The sequence below is a fragment of the Equus quagga genome, chromosome 17 (genome assembly GCF_021613505.1).
Source record: "Equus quagga isolate Etosha38 chromosome 17, UCLA_HA_Equagga_1.0, whole genome shotgun sequence".
Classification (NCBI taxonomy): Eukaryota; Metazoa; Chordata; class Mammalia; order Perissodactyla; family Equidae; genus Equus; species Equus quagga.
This window is the reverse complement of record NC_060283.1, coordinates 34,944,605-34,961,188: the sequence shown is the minus strand read 5'-3', so window position 1 is coordinate 34,961,188 and position 16,584 is coordinate 34,944,605. Positions and strand designations below refer to the sequence as shown.

At 55.2% G+C, this 16,584-nt stretch overlaps 1 protein-coding gene across 3 annotated transcripts in view; it reads right to left on the bottom strand.

Moving 5' to 3' along the window:
* PER2 (period circadian regulator 2) overlaps nucleotides 1–15,303 on the bottom strand; it is a 43,286-nt gene extending 27,983 nt beyond the window's left edge. Inside the window, exons 1-4 of one of the 3 annotated variants that reach the window (XM_046643734.1) lie at nucleotides 14,682–15,303; nucleotides 4,885–5,132; nucleotides 4,291–4,353; nucleotides 3,100–3,254 (exon numbers count right to left, since the gene is read on the bottom strand). In XM_046643734.1, coding sequence (XP_046499690.1) covers nucleotides 3,100–3,254; nucleotides 4,291–4,353; nucleotides 4,885–5,132; nucleotides 14,682–14,912 — 697 coding nt within the window. In that variant the 5' untranslated portion in view covers nucleotides 14,913–15,303. Of the gene's footprint in view, nucleotides 1–3,099; nucleotides 3,255–4,290; nucleotides 4,354–4,884; nucleotides 5,133–8,970; nucleotides 11,363–14,462; nucleotides 14,558–14,681 lie in introns of those variants that run through there. The other 2 variants (XM_046643735.1, XM_046643736.1) reach the window with 2 other exon arrangements.
* Nucleotides 15,304–16,584: the final 1,281 nt, after the last annotated feature.

Below are 16,584 nucleotides of genomic sequence, written 5' to 3'. Positions count from 1 at the left end.
AACCAGCGAACCCCGGGCCGCCGAGAAGCGGAACGTGCGAACTTAACCGCTGCGCCACCGGGCCGGCCCCTTTTTTTTTTTTTTTTAATTAATGTTATGATAGATTACAACCTTATGAGATTTCAGTTATACATTTTTGTTAGTCATGTTGTGGGTACACCACTTCCCCCTTTGTGCCCTCCCCCCACCCCCCCTTTTCCCTGGTAACCACCGATCAGATCTCCTTGTCAATATACTAACTTCCACCTATGAGTGGAGTCATATAGAGTTCATCTTTCTCTGACTGATTACAGAACTTTTTAAATGATAAATATACATTATTCTAAATACCCTGGCCACAGAGCTCTACCTAACCCTCACTTCCCCATGAGGTCTTGAATCGTGACACAACATTGATGTTTCCACGTAGGACGGCTATGGCAGCCCTGCACCTGCCACTCTCGGTGGCCTCGACCAGATGCTTCCATCCAGACAGAATCAACGGGTGGAAAACACTGGGCACAAGAAGCAACATTTGGAACAAACTGTTCAGAACAGAACCTGCAGACGAGGGCCACGCATCCTGGATCGTCCTGCACAGCTTTGGGGTGACAAAGCCACGGCCGCAGCCGGCTCTGCAAAGGGGAGCCCTCAGGCGAGGGGAACCCAGGGCCGCGGCCTGGAGCTGGACCCGGGATCCCGCCAAGCGTGTGCGAGGCCTCTGGACCCGAGGCTCAGTCGTGTCTGATTTGGATTCTCCACCTTGCAGACATCAGGAACTGGGCCGTTTCTGAACGTACTCTCAAATCCAGAAGTAAACTGCTGGAGGGGCAGGAAACGCCCTCTTGATGTGGGCCCCCCTTCCCAGTTCTCGAGCTATTGTGGGTGCCAAGAATGAAACACCTGACATGCCAGCGGACCAGACAGTGACCTGCCCCGCAGTTCCTCCTTCCACAGGCTTGCGGCCCCCAGAGCCGTCCCTCCCCAGGGGAGCACACACCCCAGGGGCACCAGACAGATTCTCAGATGGCATTTTTAGGCCTGACCAGCACTGACCAGCCACACCTGGCACTCAGCTTGCGCCCTCAGTGGGCCGGTGAGAGTGGACCATCCCCGTGCTATCCACCAAGGCCTCCTGAGGGCAGAGGAGCCCCCAGCGTTCTCCACCCTTCAGAGAACTGCCTGGCCCTGCAGTTTGTGTGCGCCCCAGAGGGCTGGCCCAGCATGTCAGCTGTTTTCACTCTACCAACCCTCATGAAGGGACACGGCCTAGAGAGGAGCCTGCAGAGAAACATGGGGCTGAAGAGGGTGCCCCAAAGGCAGCACAAACCAGCATACAGCAGAGCCCACCCTTCATGCCTGGCACACGCTCTCCCAGACAGACCACATGGGACAAGCAGCAAAGACGTGCCGACAAAAGTTATCCAAACGTTAGAAAATAGGAGACTTTGAAATACAGCTTTGTATCCACGATTATTAGTGACAAACCCTGCCCTGACTGTATGCCATGCCTTGACACAGTAGCTGATGATGACAGAATAAAGCCACTGTTCCTTTATCTCAGCCTTTAAGGTTTTTCTATTATAACGTGCGTTTTTAATGTGCACAGTCTCCTGGGACCTCAGTGCACATGTGTAACACGGGTGGAGTGGGGGCTGGGCTCACACATCTGCTAGGTAAGGAAGCTCCCTCCTCTGACCTAGTGAGATGCTGACTTTTCTTCTGTCTCTGCTTGTTTGTCATAAGGGATCAAAACAGCTAAGGAAGGCCTCAAGTGCAGGAGCTGGTGGGTTCCACTGTAAGGAAAAGGGTCCGCCTAAGCATCCACTGCTCTAAGGTCAGAAATGCGTCCATGTACACTTCCTCCGAGACTTCTGCTGTCATCTCTGAAACACTGGAGGAAATCCTAAAACCTCTCGAAGCTCACATTCCCTCTTCCCAGAAACAGACTGGAAGGCAAGGCTGTGTGGACCTTTCCGACCAACTTTTAGAGCTTAACCATCCTAAGATGACCCCCAGTGCAGGGGTCACGGGCCTGAATTCCCTGGGATGGGCTGTTTGCAGAACAGCCCAGCCAGGGGTCGAGGGCTCGGTTCTCTAGAAATGCCAGCACCTGTTCCACGGCAGGGGGCTCCTCACCTGCCCTGGAGACAGAGACACCCGCGGTTATCTGAGCCCCAGGAGAAGGGGGTGCCCGCCCAGAGGAAGGGGCAGTCATAGGAGCAATTGAAGGAAGACTGAACTCTGTCGGAAGTTATTCAAAGGGCCTGGAGTTTACTGAAAAGTCAAGTGTCTGAGCTCGATGATGCGAACATTTCTGCAATTTGTGGCGTTTGTTCATAGATTCCTGCTTTGCATCCATGAGGAGTTCTGCACGTGTATTCTCAGATGAAAGCCTTAGTCTGTTCCACTGACCAGTTCTAAAAGCTCTTACATATTCTGCCATCTAATAATAAAATCCAAATACACCCACAAATGGAAGCAGCATCTGGATGCTGGAGGCCGGCTGAGGGCACCTGTGACGGAGGGCGGTGCTCCGCCCCGTGTGCCTGCCTCCTGGTTCAAAGACCACCATCGCGGAAATTCACACAAGTTTAGATCAACTCGAAACAAACTGCCCAAGGTCTTGAATCGTGAGGCTCTAAAATATTGTCCTTTGAGGATCAGATCTAGCAATACCCACCCTCGTATCTTTCACGTGTTTTAAAGGAGGGCCTGGCCCTCACTAAATGCTTTGGGCTTTAACTCCATTTCACTTCAATCCCATTCTGAGGGGCTCACAGGGCAGGCCCCACCGCAGGTCACCAACTCTCCAGCCAGAGCCTGGAAGGTGCTGGACTCTCCTGAACACAACCCAACCCCAGCCCAGAGCACAGACTTTTACGTTTACAGAGGTTTCTTTTATCACCTGGTTTCCCACCTGAATTTTTTCCTCTAAAAGTCAAGTGCAGTAGAAAACTTCCAGTGAATTAAGGGTCTCCAATCCACGGAAGCTCTGTCGGCCTGTGAAATTCCCTTCTGCTGTTTCAGGGTTGAGCTTTGGAAAGTCAGCACTGTCCAAGCTGTAACGTTGGGTCTGTGAACCTACAGGTTTGGGACAGACGCTCGAGGCGGACATACCTTTCACTTGCTTCACACTCCTCAGGGCGTACTTCAAGGTCGCCAGCGTGCTGGCCTTCCCCTTGGCCTTCCTGTCTGCGGGCAGGTGGACTTTCAGCTCCCTCAGCGTTTTTATCAGTTCTTTGTGCGTGTCTGCCTTGGCGGACTGCTCGCTACTACGGGGTTAAAGAAAGGCAATCAGACGTGAGCGTTCCACATGCCCTTTTCCGAAGAACGTGCCTCTAGTCCAGTTTCCCAACCAGGGCGCTGGGACATCTCAGTCCGCGTAGTTCTCTGCGGTGCACTTCAGGATGTCAGCAGCATCCCTGGCCTTACCCACTGGAGGCCAGCAGCACCCTCGCCAGCTGGGAGGACCCAAAATGTCTCCTGACATTGCCACATGTCTCCTGCGAGGAGACAGTTGAGAACCACCTCTTGAACCCAAGTGAAGACTGCTGAAGTCCCTCCGACTGGGTTCTAGTCCCCTGACGGTGAGAGCTGGGCCCTGCCCAGCAAGGCCTGCCTGTCGACCCACAGTCTGGCAGGCAGCCTGCATCCCTGAGCTGTGCCTTCCTTCCCTGTCTCAGATGAAAAGGACCGAGTGACAGAGATTACAGAGGACAGCAAAGTGGCTTCCCAGGGCGTGAATGTGAATGACGAATACAAGGAAACCTCAGAGAAGAAGGAGATTGATAACAAAGATCTCCAAACAAAGATACAGAGATGGGAGGAAGGCAGGACAGGTGGCACTTGCTGAGGGAGAGGGGCCTGTTTAGAGTACAGGGTGCAGAAAGAATGACAGAAATCAGGGCTCTGAGGCCGTGACAAAGTGCCCACATGCCCAGGACTAAGAGCTGGATTTTAGTCCAGCAGTGATATAAAAATGTCTGTGGATATGAAATTAAGGATACTTTGTTATAAATACCTAAAAAGGGTGAGGAATGTTCCAAAGGAAAAAGTCTGAGAGGCAGACAAGTCTGCTCAGATAGACTGGAAGCACTAGAGATTCCTAACAACATCAGGGGCTCTGACAGGCCATGGGGACAATTGGTGCCCGTAAGGGCATGGCCAGGGTCACAACCGAGCTGCACAGACTAACAGGTTCTCGCAGAAGCTTGTAAAAAGTCACATCACCCCCAGAACTAACCTCTAGTAACAAATCTTTCAGTTTCTCCAAAGACTCTACGTTAAGGGAGCTCTGACTGGCCTTACCTGCAGCCGCTTGTGGACGGGTTGTGTTCAGACTTCGCCATCATCAGGCTAAAGGCATCTGGACTGTAAGAATAAAAAATAAAGACAAAACACGGAAGATGGTATGTTCCAGCCACTTCCTCCCCCGTCCAACCCGTGATAACAGGCTAGATTACACCATAGGAAGACAATTTAAAAAAATATGAGGTTAAGATAAAACTGGAACATAAAACCTTCAGATAACAGGAAAAATAAGTATTGCGCTATGGAAACCCAAGACTGGAGGAGCCAGGTCATTTTCTATGAACCATGCAGCGTTGGTGTAAGGAGCTGCCAGCGGGGCTACCTGACTCTTCTGCCTCCCGAGAGCTCGTTATCCTCACTAGCTACCCACTGGCACTCCGATCTTCAAAGTCAACAGTGGCATCATTAGAAGGAGGGCTAGACTCTAGTAAATTTCAGTTGTTCTGAGTTAATGAGATTTTCAAAAATCTTGAAAAATTTGGTAATCATGATATAAAGACCGCAAAAGCAGTCAAGTTACAACAGGATGAGACATGGAGAAAGCAAGCAACCGGCCTCGCCTTGGTTGGGCGGGCCAGAGGCCACACCTACCCCTGGTGGGTGTCGGGCGGCTCCACCAGCATCCCCAGCTCCTTGCCAGTGTCCTCACAGTCGCTGCCCTGCGAGTCCCGCCCCGTGGAGCAGTTTTCGTTGGTTTCATTTCCACTGGAGCCACCGCTCATGTCGACGTCCTCCTGGAGTGGGGCTCCACTGGGCATGGGCTCTGTGTGCTCCGTGGTGGGGTGGGGTGGGCTGGGGGCATACTCAGCGTATCCATTCATGTTGGCTCCCGAATGAAGCTGGCAAACGAGAGAGATGTCGTCAGGCATTGAAGAGCGAGGCGGTTCTGGCGGCCACCGCGGAGGGCCGCGGTGAGATCCCCCTCCACGTTTTGCTACATGACACAGCAGTAGTCGGGTCAAGTTGGGTACCCTTCTCTGTCTCATTCACTGAGCTCCTGCCTGCCACGAACGAGGGAGGCCGTGGAACCAGGCACCCCAGCCCCAGACATTGGGTTGCTGATGGCCTAGTCAGAAGGTGACAAGAGCATCAGTGATCACCGCTCAGCACGAGGAGAGCTTTGGGAAAAATACAGATTCCCGCTGAATGGCATGCAGGGCCTAGGAACGTGCATTTTACAAATCTCCCCAAGTGATGTAGGGGAGGAGTAGCTCTCAGAAATCTCGGCCATCACAAGTTAGAGGAGACCCCAAAACCAGGCTTCAGGCAGGGGGGATGCCCAAACCTGGCTGCGGGTAAGGGGAGACTTCAGGGGGAGATGGGGTTATGGGAGCAGGTGCTACCCTGTGCAGAGGGCAGAGCAGGCGGGGGCCTTACAGCAGCACGAGTGGTGGTGGGGTGGGGGCGGGGGGGGCTTGTTCCAGGCACTGCAGGCAGTTCCTGGGCTCCACTACGGCCTGTGTGAATTGAGTGTGGAAGGGAGATGGACCAGAAGGAGGCCAGCATGGAGTTTGTACTTTATCTGGGAAATGACAAGACTAGGAGCCATGGAAGCATTTTGAGCACCAGACTCATGGAACTTGGTTTGCATTTGGGCAGTCCCCACTGCTGCCCTGATAGCTAACTTTGGTGCTTTGGGGGCAGGTGGGTGGAGGGGGTGGAAATTAGAGACAGACTAGCCATAGGCTGGGACGAGTAAAGACCATGAGTACACGAGGCAGAAGGGGTTCAACCAGAAGCCTAAGGACCAGAGAGATGTCACAAGGTGAAAGGGGGACCCAGGAAGTGTCTCCCTCAGGGTCCCCACAGGAAGCAGTCACCCACTCAAACCAGAAGGGTGTTTGATGAAGGCATTGCATAAAAGGATGTGGTCACGGTTACGGAAACAACAAAAGATGTGCAACCCTGGGGGCTACCAGGTGGGGGCAGGGGGAGCTGTTATCCCCCTGGGCCTACATAGGAAGAGGAAGAGGGCTGCTGAAACCAGAGCAAGCCAGTCAATCCGCGGCTGGGGGGATCCCCCGGCTTCTCTCTCCTGCTGACCTCAGAGGTCAGGGAGGCAGGAGGCAAGTGGACCTGCTGACACAGTCTGCTAAGACCAGCCTCGGGGACTGAGCCGGGAGGGAAGGTCTGCAGGGCCCAGGCGGTGGTATCTTCACTGAGGGGTGTCCCCAGAAGGCAGAATGTGCCCCCCAGCTTCCACATGCTCCGGGAAGCAGACCAGACGCCTGATTGACGATGCCGACTACAGACACTACGCTAAGAGCGTGAGCCACGCCATTCCACGGAATCCTCATGAGCACTGTCCACAAAGCACGTAGGGTACTCTTCCCGCTCCATTCTAAGGACGAGAAAACAGGCAGTGACTTGCCCAAGGCCACACAGCAGCAGGTGACAGTGCTGGACTCTGGGCCCACCAGTCCCTGAAGATGGGGACCCGTGGAGGATCCAGCACATTATTCTTTGGAAAACAGGAAGTCTGACTAGACCTTGACTTGTTCACCAAGCACACACAGAAAAGAGCTAAGACGTGGCTTTTGAAAAAGCGTGCTACAAAGACAAAATGAATACAGCCTCCACGACGTGGAGGAAACAAGCAAATTCAGGACAGCACCAACTCTGTGTCATATGTAAAAATCAAGAAATGATGGATTCCATGAAACAGGTAATGGAGGATGAGCCAAAGCCACAGACTGAGACGAAAATGCCACATCAGAACAGAAGATTAGAAAGTTAAGTTCAGAGTCAATAATGAGGAAAAGGGTTTCAATGATGGGGAGGAGAAGCATGAGAAACTCTTTTAAAATGCAGGCAAAGGGCTGATATTACATACGAAGGGAGGAGAGACATGGAGGAAAGCTGTGTGTTGACCTGCGGATAATGGCTCTTTCAGGAAAAGACACCAGAGCAGTGAAGTGGAAACCACAACGAAAGATACACGTGAAGAAAACCCTCCTGGCTGAAGACAGACTTCCTGTGCCCATCAAAGGACTCCCTGCATACCAGGCAAAATTATGCGATGAGTCCAAGCCTCCATCATCCTGATGAAAAATATTTTCAAGTAAAAATAAAATTCTCCCTGGGGCCGGCCCGGTGGCGCAGCGGTTAAGTTCGCACGTTCCGCTTCTCGGTGGCCCGGGGTTCGCTGGTTCGGATCCCGGGTGCGGACATGGCACTGCTTGGCAGCCATGCTGTGGTAGGCGTCCCACGTATAAACTAGAGGAAGATGGGCACGGATGTTAGCTCAGAGCCAGGCTTCCTCAGCAAAAAGAGGAGGACTGGCAGTAGTTAGCTGAGGGCTAATCTTCCTCCAAAAAAAAAAAATAAATAAAATAAAATAAAATAAAATTCTCCCAGCATCCAGACAGGAAAAACAAGCAGGTTACCTACAAAGGAGGGAAGTCCTGTGCATCTGGACAGCTTGGCTGCAATATTAAATTTTCAGAAGATCATGTCTCCACAGCCCTGCAGGGGGAAGGTCATGGCAAGGGAGGAAATCCCAGCTAGAGGACAGCTGTTCATGGTGGCTTTAGACAACCGCAGCTTATCCACGTCCCCAGTGACAGACAACCTAAACTGCCAGCGGCGTTCCAACAACGTGAGGAACAAACAAGCAAGTCTGCTGCTCAGTCTTTTTTAACATTTCAGGGAAGTTCTAGCTAATTCAAGGGAAGAATGAAAGGTGCTACCTTTGGGGAAGAGAGAGATCAAAGACGAAGCAGAGGCTATTCCCCCAAGAGAAATCTATAAACTTAGGGAGATGCTCAACCTCACTAGTCACAGGGAAAATGCAAAGGCTGAAGTCACCCTAAGTGGACAGGACCAACAGCATCCGATGTCGGCGAGGCAGAGGACTCTTGTGCACTGTGGTGTCCCAACAAAGTCTTCCTGGAGGGGACTTGGGGTGTGTCCAGCAACATTTACGACCCGCACCCCTCCCCACTCCTAGGAGCCACTCTGGGAATGCTTGTGCATGTGCACGAAGACGCGTGAGCATGGCACACAGAGTGATGAAGGATCATCAGCAGGGAGCCTATCGATGTCTTATCAGGGCACCTCGTCCACCACGACCACCCTGGCCAGGCACCAGCCCCAACTTCCAAACTGGGTCCCCTGCCTCTGCCCCCTGCCCTAGGGGGCCCAGAGCACGGCCCTGGTCTGCACGGAGGGCCCACAGCTCTGCAAGGCCTCCTTGGCTGCCTCCCGAGCATCTCCTGCTGTGGTCCCCCACCTTGGCCCAGCTACTGGGCTCCGACCTCAGGGACTTTGCTGCTCCCTGAAGCCCACGGCACTCATCCTGCAGACAGCCTGTTCCTCCTGCACAAACATACCATCTTCTCCCCCACCAGCTCCGCATCCCCCATCCTGCTCTCTCCTCCATGGCGCTGACACTGCCGGACTCCACACCGACGTGTCGGAGCTTTGAGGTGCTCCCTGCTGTATCCCCAGGGCCTGGCACCTATTGTTGACAGCGTAAAACCCGGGGCAGCAGCACTATGGAATACTATGCACCCACCAAAAAGAGGGAGACCAGACATAGCGAGGTGGGAAGATTCTAGGACATAAATGAACAAGTCGCAGAACAGTAAGTAACAACCACAATAAAACGACAGGCAGCACTTATGCAGGGCTGGCCATGTGGTGGCACCGTTATAGGTGCTGCTTTCTGCTGATTACCTTCCTCTTACTGCACACAGCATGGAGGGCTCACGCTACGACAGAGGACAAGACAGACATCTTTCCTGTCCCCATGGAGCTCACGTTCTAGAGGAGAAAACAGGTCATCAACAGGGGAACAGCATACACAGCAGATTAATGACACGTGCTAAGGAGAAGGAAGTAGAGCAGGGGACCAGGAGGGGCTGCGTGGGAGGGGCTGGGTGGGACGTTTTACGGAGGGTGTCCAGGGAAGGCCCACGCAGAGGTGACACTGACCTGGTACCTGAGCCCCCGTGTGGGGTGCTGACTCAGAGCCCCTCGGCCTCGCTCCCCTAGGTCTGTAGCTGCTCGCTCCTCCCCAACCCCATGGGGCACACACGCACCTGGTCCTCCTGGCTTCACAGCTGAGGCCACCAGGAGTCTCTGGCTGAGTATGCCCCCAGCCCCAGAAAGTCTCTGGCCTTGGATGGAGCGCCACACCACGGGGTGGGCCCTCGCTTCCCCAGCTGCTGCCAGAGGGCCTGGCGAGGCAACTGGACCCGAGAGTGCCACTCCCCAGGGTGAACTTAGACCACAGCGGGTCAGGAAAAAAGAAGGGGCTGGCAGATAAATCTCCTCTCCATCCCCCCGCCTCAAAGGAAGCTTTCCTTTCCGCCCTTCCTTCCTGTCTTTTTTTGGGTAGTCTCTCTGATGAGGCCCCAAGGGGCTGAGGGACCAGCCAGGTATGTGTGAAGCAGGGCGTCACCACTAGAGCATCATCTTGTGCGCGCGTCCCAGCCTTTTTGTCCTCACTTCCCTCTTCCCTCACTCATGCTGCCCTGGGATCGCATCTCACAGGAAAGTGCTGGCATTAAGTCTCAGCCCAGATTCTGCTTTTATGAGAACTCGAACTGACAGACAGACTGAAGAGGGTGAGAGAGTGGGCCAGGAGGATGGTGGAGGAAGAACGTTCTAGGCAGGGGGCAGCAAGTGCAAAGGTCCCGAGGCAGGTGAGTTTGAGGAAGGTGGGCAAGTCTGGAGCAGAGAGGACAAGGCAGAGGGTAGGAGGGCAACATGAGGTCAGAGCCAGACCCGGTGGTGCCTTGCGGTGGGAGAGCCAGGACTCCGGTCTCATTCTGAGTGGGATGGGGACTGTGGGAGAGTTCTGTGCTTACAATGTAACGGCCTTGTAGGCTGGGGGCCTGATGGAAGCAAGGAGACCTCTTTGAGGGCTCTTGCTACGGTTCAGCAGAGTTGCCAAGGGGCTGCCCAGGGTGCCCAGAGCATCCTCTCACTCCTGCCCCCAACAGCCTGGGTACCACGCATCTCATCCCATGGTCCCCACTGGATAAGCAGCTGGCCCTTCCTCCTGAGTGAATTAGGAGGGCTGGGGGGTTAAGTGAGCAGCCCCCGGACGGCAGGGTCTTCGGTGGGTCCCACCACTTCCTGACCGTGTGTTCTGGGGCAAGTTCCTGAGCCTCTGAGCCCTGTTTCCTCATCTGTAGGGTGGGGCGGCAGCAGCCTCTGCCTCCTGTTGGCTGCCGGGAGGGTTAAGTGACACAGCCTGTGCAGTGTCTGCAAGGCAGTAAAGTGTCCAACACACGCTAGCTTTTATGATCGTTGCCGACTACTACAGGAGAACAGATGGGTAACACAAGCAATTTTTTTTAAAAAAGGAGATATTTCATTGCCATGAGAGCTGTCTCTGGCTTGTATTTAAAGGACTAAGATCTCAGCTGGCCACCCCCGACCTCAGGCAATAAAGACCCCTCTGGAAGGAGCCAGCATGCACTCTGCTTCCAGGCATGCCCCGGGGGCTTGTCTCTTGGCTCCTTGGAGGAGCTCCAGGCTGGCCCCCAGTCCCCACCCCTGGGAGCTGGCACGAGTAGGATTCATTGAGCAGGAGTCACCTGATTACCTTAGTAGGGAGCAAATCTTCTTGCAGAGGGTTGGGCAAGCAGGGCAGAAATGTGAAACAATGAACCAAACCAAATCACCTGAAACTTCATTATTCCAGGAAATGCATGGCTCAGCACCGACAGTTCTAACAGACCGACCTCATTTTGCCAAGTTAGCAAAACCAACATGCCGGTCAAAGCAGACTCTGCCTCCTGCCTTCCACAAGCGTTTACGGAGTGCCCGCGTGCCGGCACTGCCAGGGCCCTGCGAAACCTGTGTTTCCACCCCTGGGGGGTGCTCACAGCCAAGGTGCCAGGGTCCCCGGAAGGAAAGGACAGCCGGGCTCAGAAGGGGCTGCTGGAGTGCCCCTGTCCCTAGAGATGTCCCCTCCGCAGATGTCCGCCCACTGGCTCTGCCCTCGGAGAGTGGTCAGACTGGAGGAAAGGAGCTGAGCTCCCCGCCCCATCTCCAGTCTCCTGGCCACACCTCCGGGAGCGAGGTTTGCCTTGACAGGACAGAGGAACATTTAGAAAGTGCAGTCCCGATGAGGTCATAGTCTGGGATCGCCCCATAGTAATTCGGGAGCGGGAGGACGCGGGCGAGGGTCTGGAAGGAGAGGGGCCAAGGCCTGAAGCCCGCTGAAGCTGATGGAACAGTTCACGGGGTTCATTACACGGTCCTCTCTACTTTCACATATATTCAGGGTTTCCATAATAAACGGTAAAAAAAAAAATTGGGAATGAAAGGACAGCCTGGTGTCCTGTTCCACCCTGCACTGCCACTGCCAGGGCTGGTAAGGGCTTCTCAATCTCAATATCCTTGGGCCTGAGGGAGAAAGACATCTCTTTGTGGAAACCAGAAATCAGCATAGAGCCCAATTCCTGAAGGCAATCAAGTTTCAGAAACAGAAGTCAAGATACACGCGGAAAAGTCCCAAACCGTAAGGTTACGGCTTGATGTATGTCCACAAACTGAACACACCTGTGTACGCAGCGCCCAGCTGTGGAGGCAGAAGACTGCCACCCCCCAGGGGCCCCTGGTGGCCCTCCCAGCCACCAGCCACCCCGGCGACACCACCAGCCTGACTTCCCACAGCCTGGTTCATTCTGCCCGTTTGGGGCTTTATGTAACAGGCATCTCAGAGCCTGTGTCTGGGTCTTTTACAACCCCCAATATTTTAACACGTCTGCTGCTTCCTGGTAGGAGTCAATTCCCCGAGGCCAGCCTGCTGTAATCCGGAGAAAATGTTTGTCCTGCTAAATAAACACCACGCTCTCCATGGCAACAGTTGGGTAACTGAGGAAAATGTGACCGTGGCCGTCCAAATATGGAAGGGCAGGAGACTGGGAGAGGCCCCGCTCAGCCTCTCCGAGATCCCTTCAAACATTCTCAGCTCCGCCTTTCAACCTCAGATACGGAGAGGCAGAGATTTAAAACAACGACACTGTAGACAACGTCACCCTCCTAGCTTCAGCGCTGGGGGAAGGAGCTGCCTGGTGGCCTATTCTCACTCCTCTCTGTCACCCCAGGAGGAGCACCAGGAACCCTTGAGGCCTTGGGGGCTGGAGAGGGTAGGGCACGCCGCCTGGAGCCTGCTCCTCCTTCCCTTTGGAACTGCCCCCCTCTGATAATGCAGTGGCCTTGACCCTGCCTGTGACCAGTCACTGTCCGCCTGCTCACCTAGGGCTTCTGATTTGCTCTGGACTTGGAAATACAATAACAAACGTCACAGATGTGTACTCAAGGAGCACAGAGTTGAAACGAAGGTGTAACAGAGAAGCTGCTTAGGGCACAAACCCATCAGAGGCCCCCATCCAGACTTTCTGGTTCTCCCTTGGGTCCGCAGGTGGGCCAGCTTTCCACAAGGGCTGGGGCCGCAGAGCCGCTGCACAGCTGCCAGGTTATGTGTGGCTAGTTAGTTTTGCCGGGCACAGTGGTTTTCAATGTCGCTCTTTATTTTGACTAACTGCTGAGAGGTTCTGCCAGCCGCTCAACGACCTGATGGAGCCTGCGGTTTGCTGAGGCCCCGCGAAGCGACGTCATCATTTAAAAACAGAGGCGTGCCCACCAGTATGTTTCTGAAAGTTAAGTGTGCAGGACAGAGAGTACAAATGAGAGGAACCTTTCCTATTTCCTCCTAAGCTCGGCAGAAATGCCTCACAGGGTGACGTGTGTGGGCACCCGGGGAATCATCCGCAGAGTAACAGGAATCCAAAAATCCAGGCATTGAAACAGACCTCGAATCCGAGCCTCCCTACAGACGGGGAAACTGAGGCCCAGAGGGGGGCTGAGTCACCCAGCAGCAGCTGGCTGGCTGGCCGCAGGACTCCCCTCCCAGCCCAGCCCAGCACCCCGGCCTCCAGAGAAAGTCAGGGCTGTGTGGGTTCTGTACCAGTGAATCACACCAGATGACAGGGACAGATAACTGCGAACACCCACGGTGCCATGCCTGAGTTGGCATATCACGGAGCTCCCACTTAAAAATAGGGAGTCTCTTGCCTTGTTTCACTCATACCTCTTATAAAACGTGATCAGCCCTGTATTTAACAACTCAATTTCCAGTTAAAGCCTTCAGGGGCAGTCTTGTTCCCTTCTCCACTAAACCCAGCCTGGGACCACAAACCCCAGGTGGGGCAAGTGGGGGGCCTCTCCTCCCTGCAGCCGGGGACAAGGCCAGCGGCCCTGATGTATGAGACATGGGAGCTGAGGGGTATTCACGGGGGGGCTTCTCCCATGGTGCTGGGGTTAACATTCGGAGGACCTGAGGACCCTCCTCCCAAATTTCAGACCACTCAGGATTCAGCACCCAATTTCAGGCCTTCATGGAATCTCTGAAGCTCACCCCGATCAAGACCCTCAGGATGATGGAAAGACCCTGGAGACGTCTTGGGCCCGGGCCCAGCCCTGCCATGGTGTGTGCCCAGCAGCTCTCGGGGCCTCAGTCTCCTGATCTGCGAAGCCAAGGGGTTACCCTGGATGATTCCCAGGGGACCTTCGGGCTCTGGGGTTCTGTGACTATGAATCAGACTTCCAAACTGGTTTCCTCTGTGTAGGTTTCAGAAAGCCTGGCAACCGAGTTATCACACTTTAGCCCCGCCTTCTTGGAGGGGTAAACAGGCTGTCCCCCGACGCGGTCCTGGTCCATGTCAGGGACTCGGTAGCCAAGGTGCAACCCAGAAGGATGGTGTGACTGCTGCATGGCAAAGTCGGACACCTCCCCCACTTCTCCCAACCTGGGGAGAGGGAATAAATACAGGGAGGTCCAGCCTGGGGAAAGGTTTCCAGGCCTGCCTTGGCACAGGAACTTTCTAGACTCTCTGCTCATCCACTGCAGGGGCCCCCTGGCCTGTTTAGGTAAAGCCCCTAGACCAGCGCCCAGCAGCCGCCCTTCCCTAGCCTGAGACTTGGTTCTCTGGCCTCAGAGCAGAAAGCTGTCTCCCCAAGCGACCCTCCAGAATCCCAGGGGCAGCTGAAGCGACCCTCCGGCGGAGGCAGGGTTCAATAAAGAACATCATCTAGAGAAGGACAGTCCGGTGTGGCAGTCACTCAGTAGCTCTGTGCCCTTAGACAAGCGGCCTAACCTCTCTGGACCTCAGTTTCTCCATCTGCAAAATGGGGATAACAGTACCCACCCTCAGGCCGGTTGCAAGCCGAGAAGGAGTCAAACGGCCCAGGAAACTCTCGGATCGCGCCTCCGCGGGCTCCGTGAGCCGCCGCCGCCGCCACCGCCGCCACCGCCGCCCGGAGTCCACCCGCCCGCTGCCCGGCGGCCGTTACGTAACCAGAGCCCGGCCGCACGGCGGTCGGCGCCCCAGCCCGGCGCCCGCCCCCGCGCCGCGCCGCGCACTCACCGCCGCGCCGCGTCCTCGCCCGGCCGCCCGGCCGTCCGCGTCGGTGTCCCGGCCGCCACCACCGCCGAGAGCGCGTAGCCTGCAGAGCCGCCGCCGCCGCCGCCTCGCCGCTGTCACATAGTGGAAAACGTGACCGCGCGCGCCGCGCCCGCCCCCCGCGCCTGCCATTGGCCGCCGCGCCGCCTCATCTGCATACCGCGGGGGCCGGGCCTGTGAGCGCCGCGCGTCCATTGGCTGTGGCGCCCGTCGCTCTCTTTACATAAGACGCACATGGAACTCCATGTTCACCGCGTCGGTTCCTCAATGAAGACGCGACGGCGCTCGTGCCCCCCTCCTCGTCCTCCCGAGTGGTCCCTTCCACTTCCGGCCTCGGCGCCTTCCATTCAAGACAGCTCGCGTCCGCCGGTTCGGGGAGCACGGCCTGGAGCGTACCACCGCGGGCCGGGGGGGCTGGCGCGGGCCGGGGACCCGCTCCCGTGCACCTCCCTCCGGCCAGCAGGCCAGCCGAACCCCTCCTGCAGCCCAGGCGCCGGGAGGCTGACACCGCCGGCGACTGGCCAGAGGCGCGCCCCCAGGGGCCGGCGCCGCGGGAAGCTCCCTGCGGACATCTTTCATTCACTCATTCACATTCATTCATTTACTCACTCGCTCATTCATTCATGGCTGGGCGCCGAAGCTGCCCAGGGGACCGAGACGGGACGGCCCTGCAGGAGCTCCCGGTGCACGCCCACCCAGGCTACTGAGGTTGACACTTGTCTCAGATCTGCCTGGAGGGCTTTTCTTATTTTTGAGACCGTGTGTCGCAATTTTTGGTTCAGCAAATAGAGTCGTTGTTACTACGAGAAGGTACAAAAGAAAGAAATGATGTGGTCCCCGCCCCCAATCACGCCATTAGGGAGAAAGGACCGTCTTGGGAAAAGGGAACTCAACCAAATACTGAATTGGGCGTTGTGGGTCATAAATTAACCAGGGCCAGAGTTATCCCCGAAGTGTCCACGGAGGGGGCAGCACTTGCAGAGTGAGTAGGATGAGAAAGGCATTGGAAAAGGAGGGTCTTTGGGAGGCGCAAAGCCACTGAGACCTAAGGAGTGTGGGCGGCTCTGGGAGAGAGCGCTGGACCCTGGAGTACCTTGGTTGAGGACATTTGTCCTTTCAGTAAGCGTTGTTTGGGGCATACTAAGCCCCCAGCCTTCTGTCTAAAGTGTCAGGAGAGAGTAGAACTTCGTCTCAGACAAATAAAAATGGCAAGTAATAGGATATATTGGAGAATATGAGGAAGCCACTTGGTGTAAACCTAATTCGGCCTGACCTTGTCTTTCCAAAAGGGCCTGACTGAGGCCCGTTGAGCATGCATTGTATATCTGCTTTAGATATTCCCCATGGCAAGAACAAAGGCCCTTGAGATAAAGGTGCAACTTCCCTCCCCCTCCCAACGTTGGCATTTCCTTAAGGATTAAGCATCTTTCCTTGGGCTAGGAACTGATTGCTGCGCTCACCTGTGACCACCCAGCTCGAGACAATAGACTTGCCTCCTGCTGTGCCCGCCGAGATAGCAGACACACTACCTGCTGTGTCCATCAAGTGCTGTGCCGACAGGGCAATCTTGTGACTATTGTGGGAGGGACATTTCAATCATATGTGAAACATCCTGTTTGGGGGTATATAACCACTCTGTATACCTCACTTCTTTGGTGCCCTTTCTTCCTTCAAGAAGAAAGGCCCCGGGCCATGGTCCTCAGTTGTTGGCTCAGAATAAACTCACCCAAATTTTCATTTGTAGATTGGTTATGGATTATTTTCGTGGACACGGGGTAGAGGGCCAAGACTTGCCTGTGGGACATGAAACAGCGTGCAGGCTCCGAGGCAGGTCAGCTGCAGCAGGCTCTGAAACTACAGGGTCTGA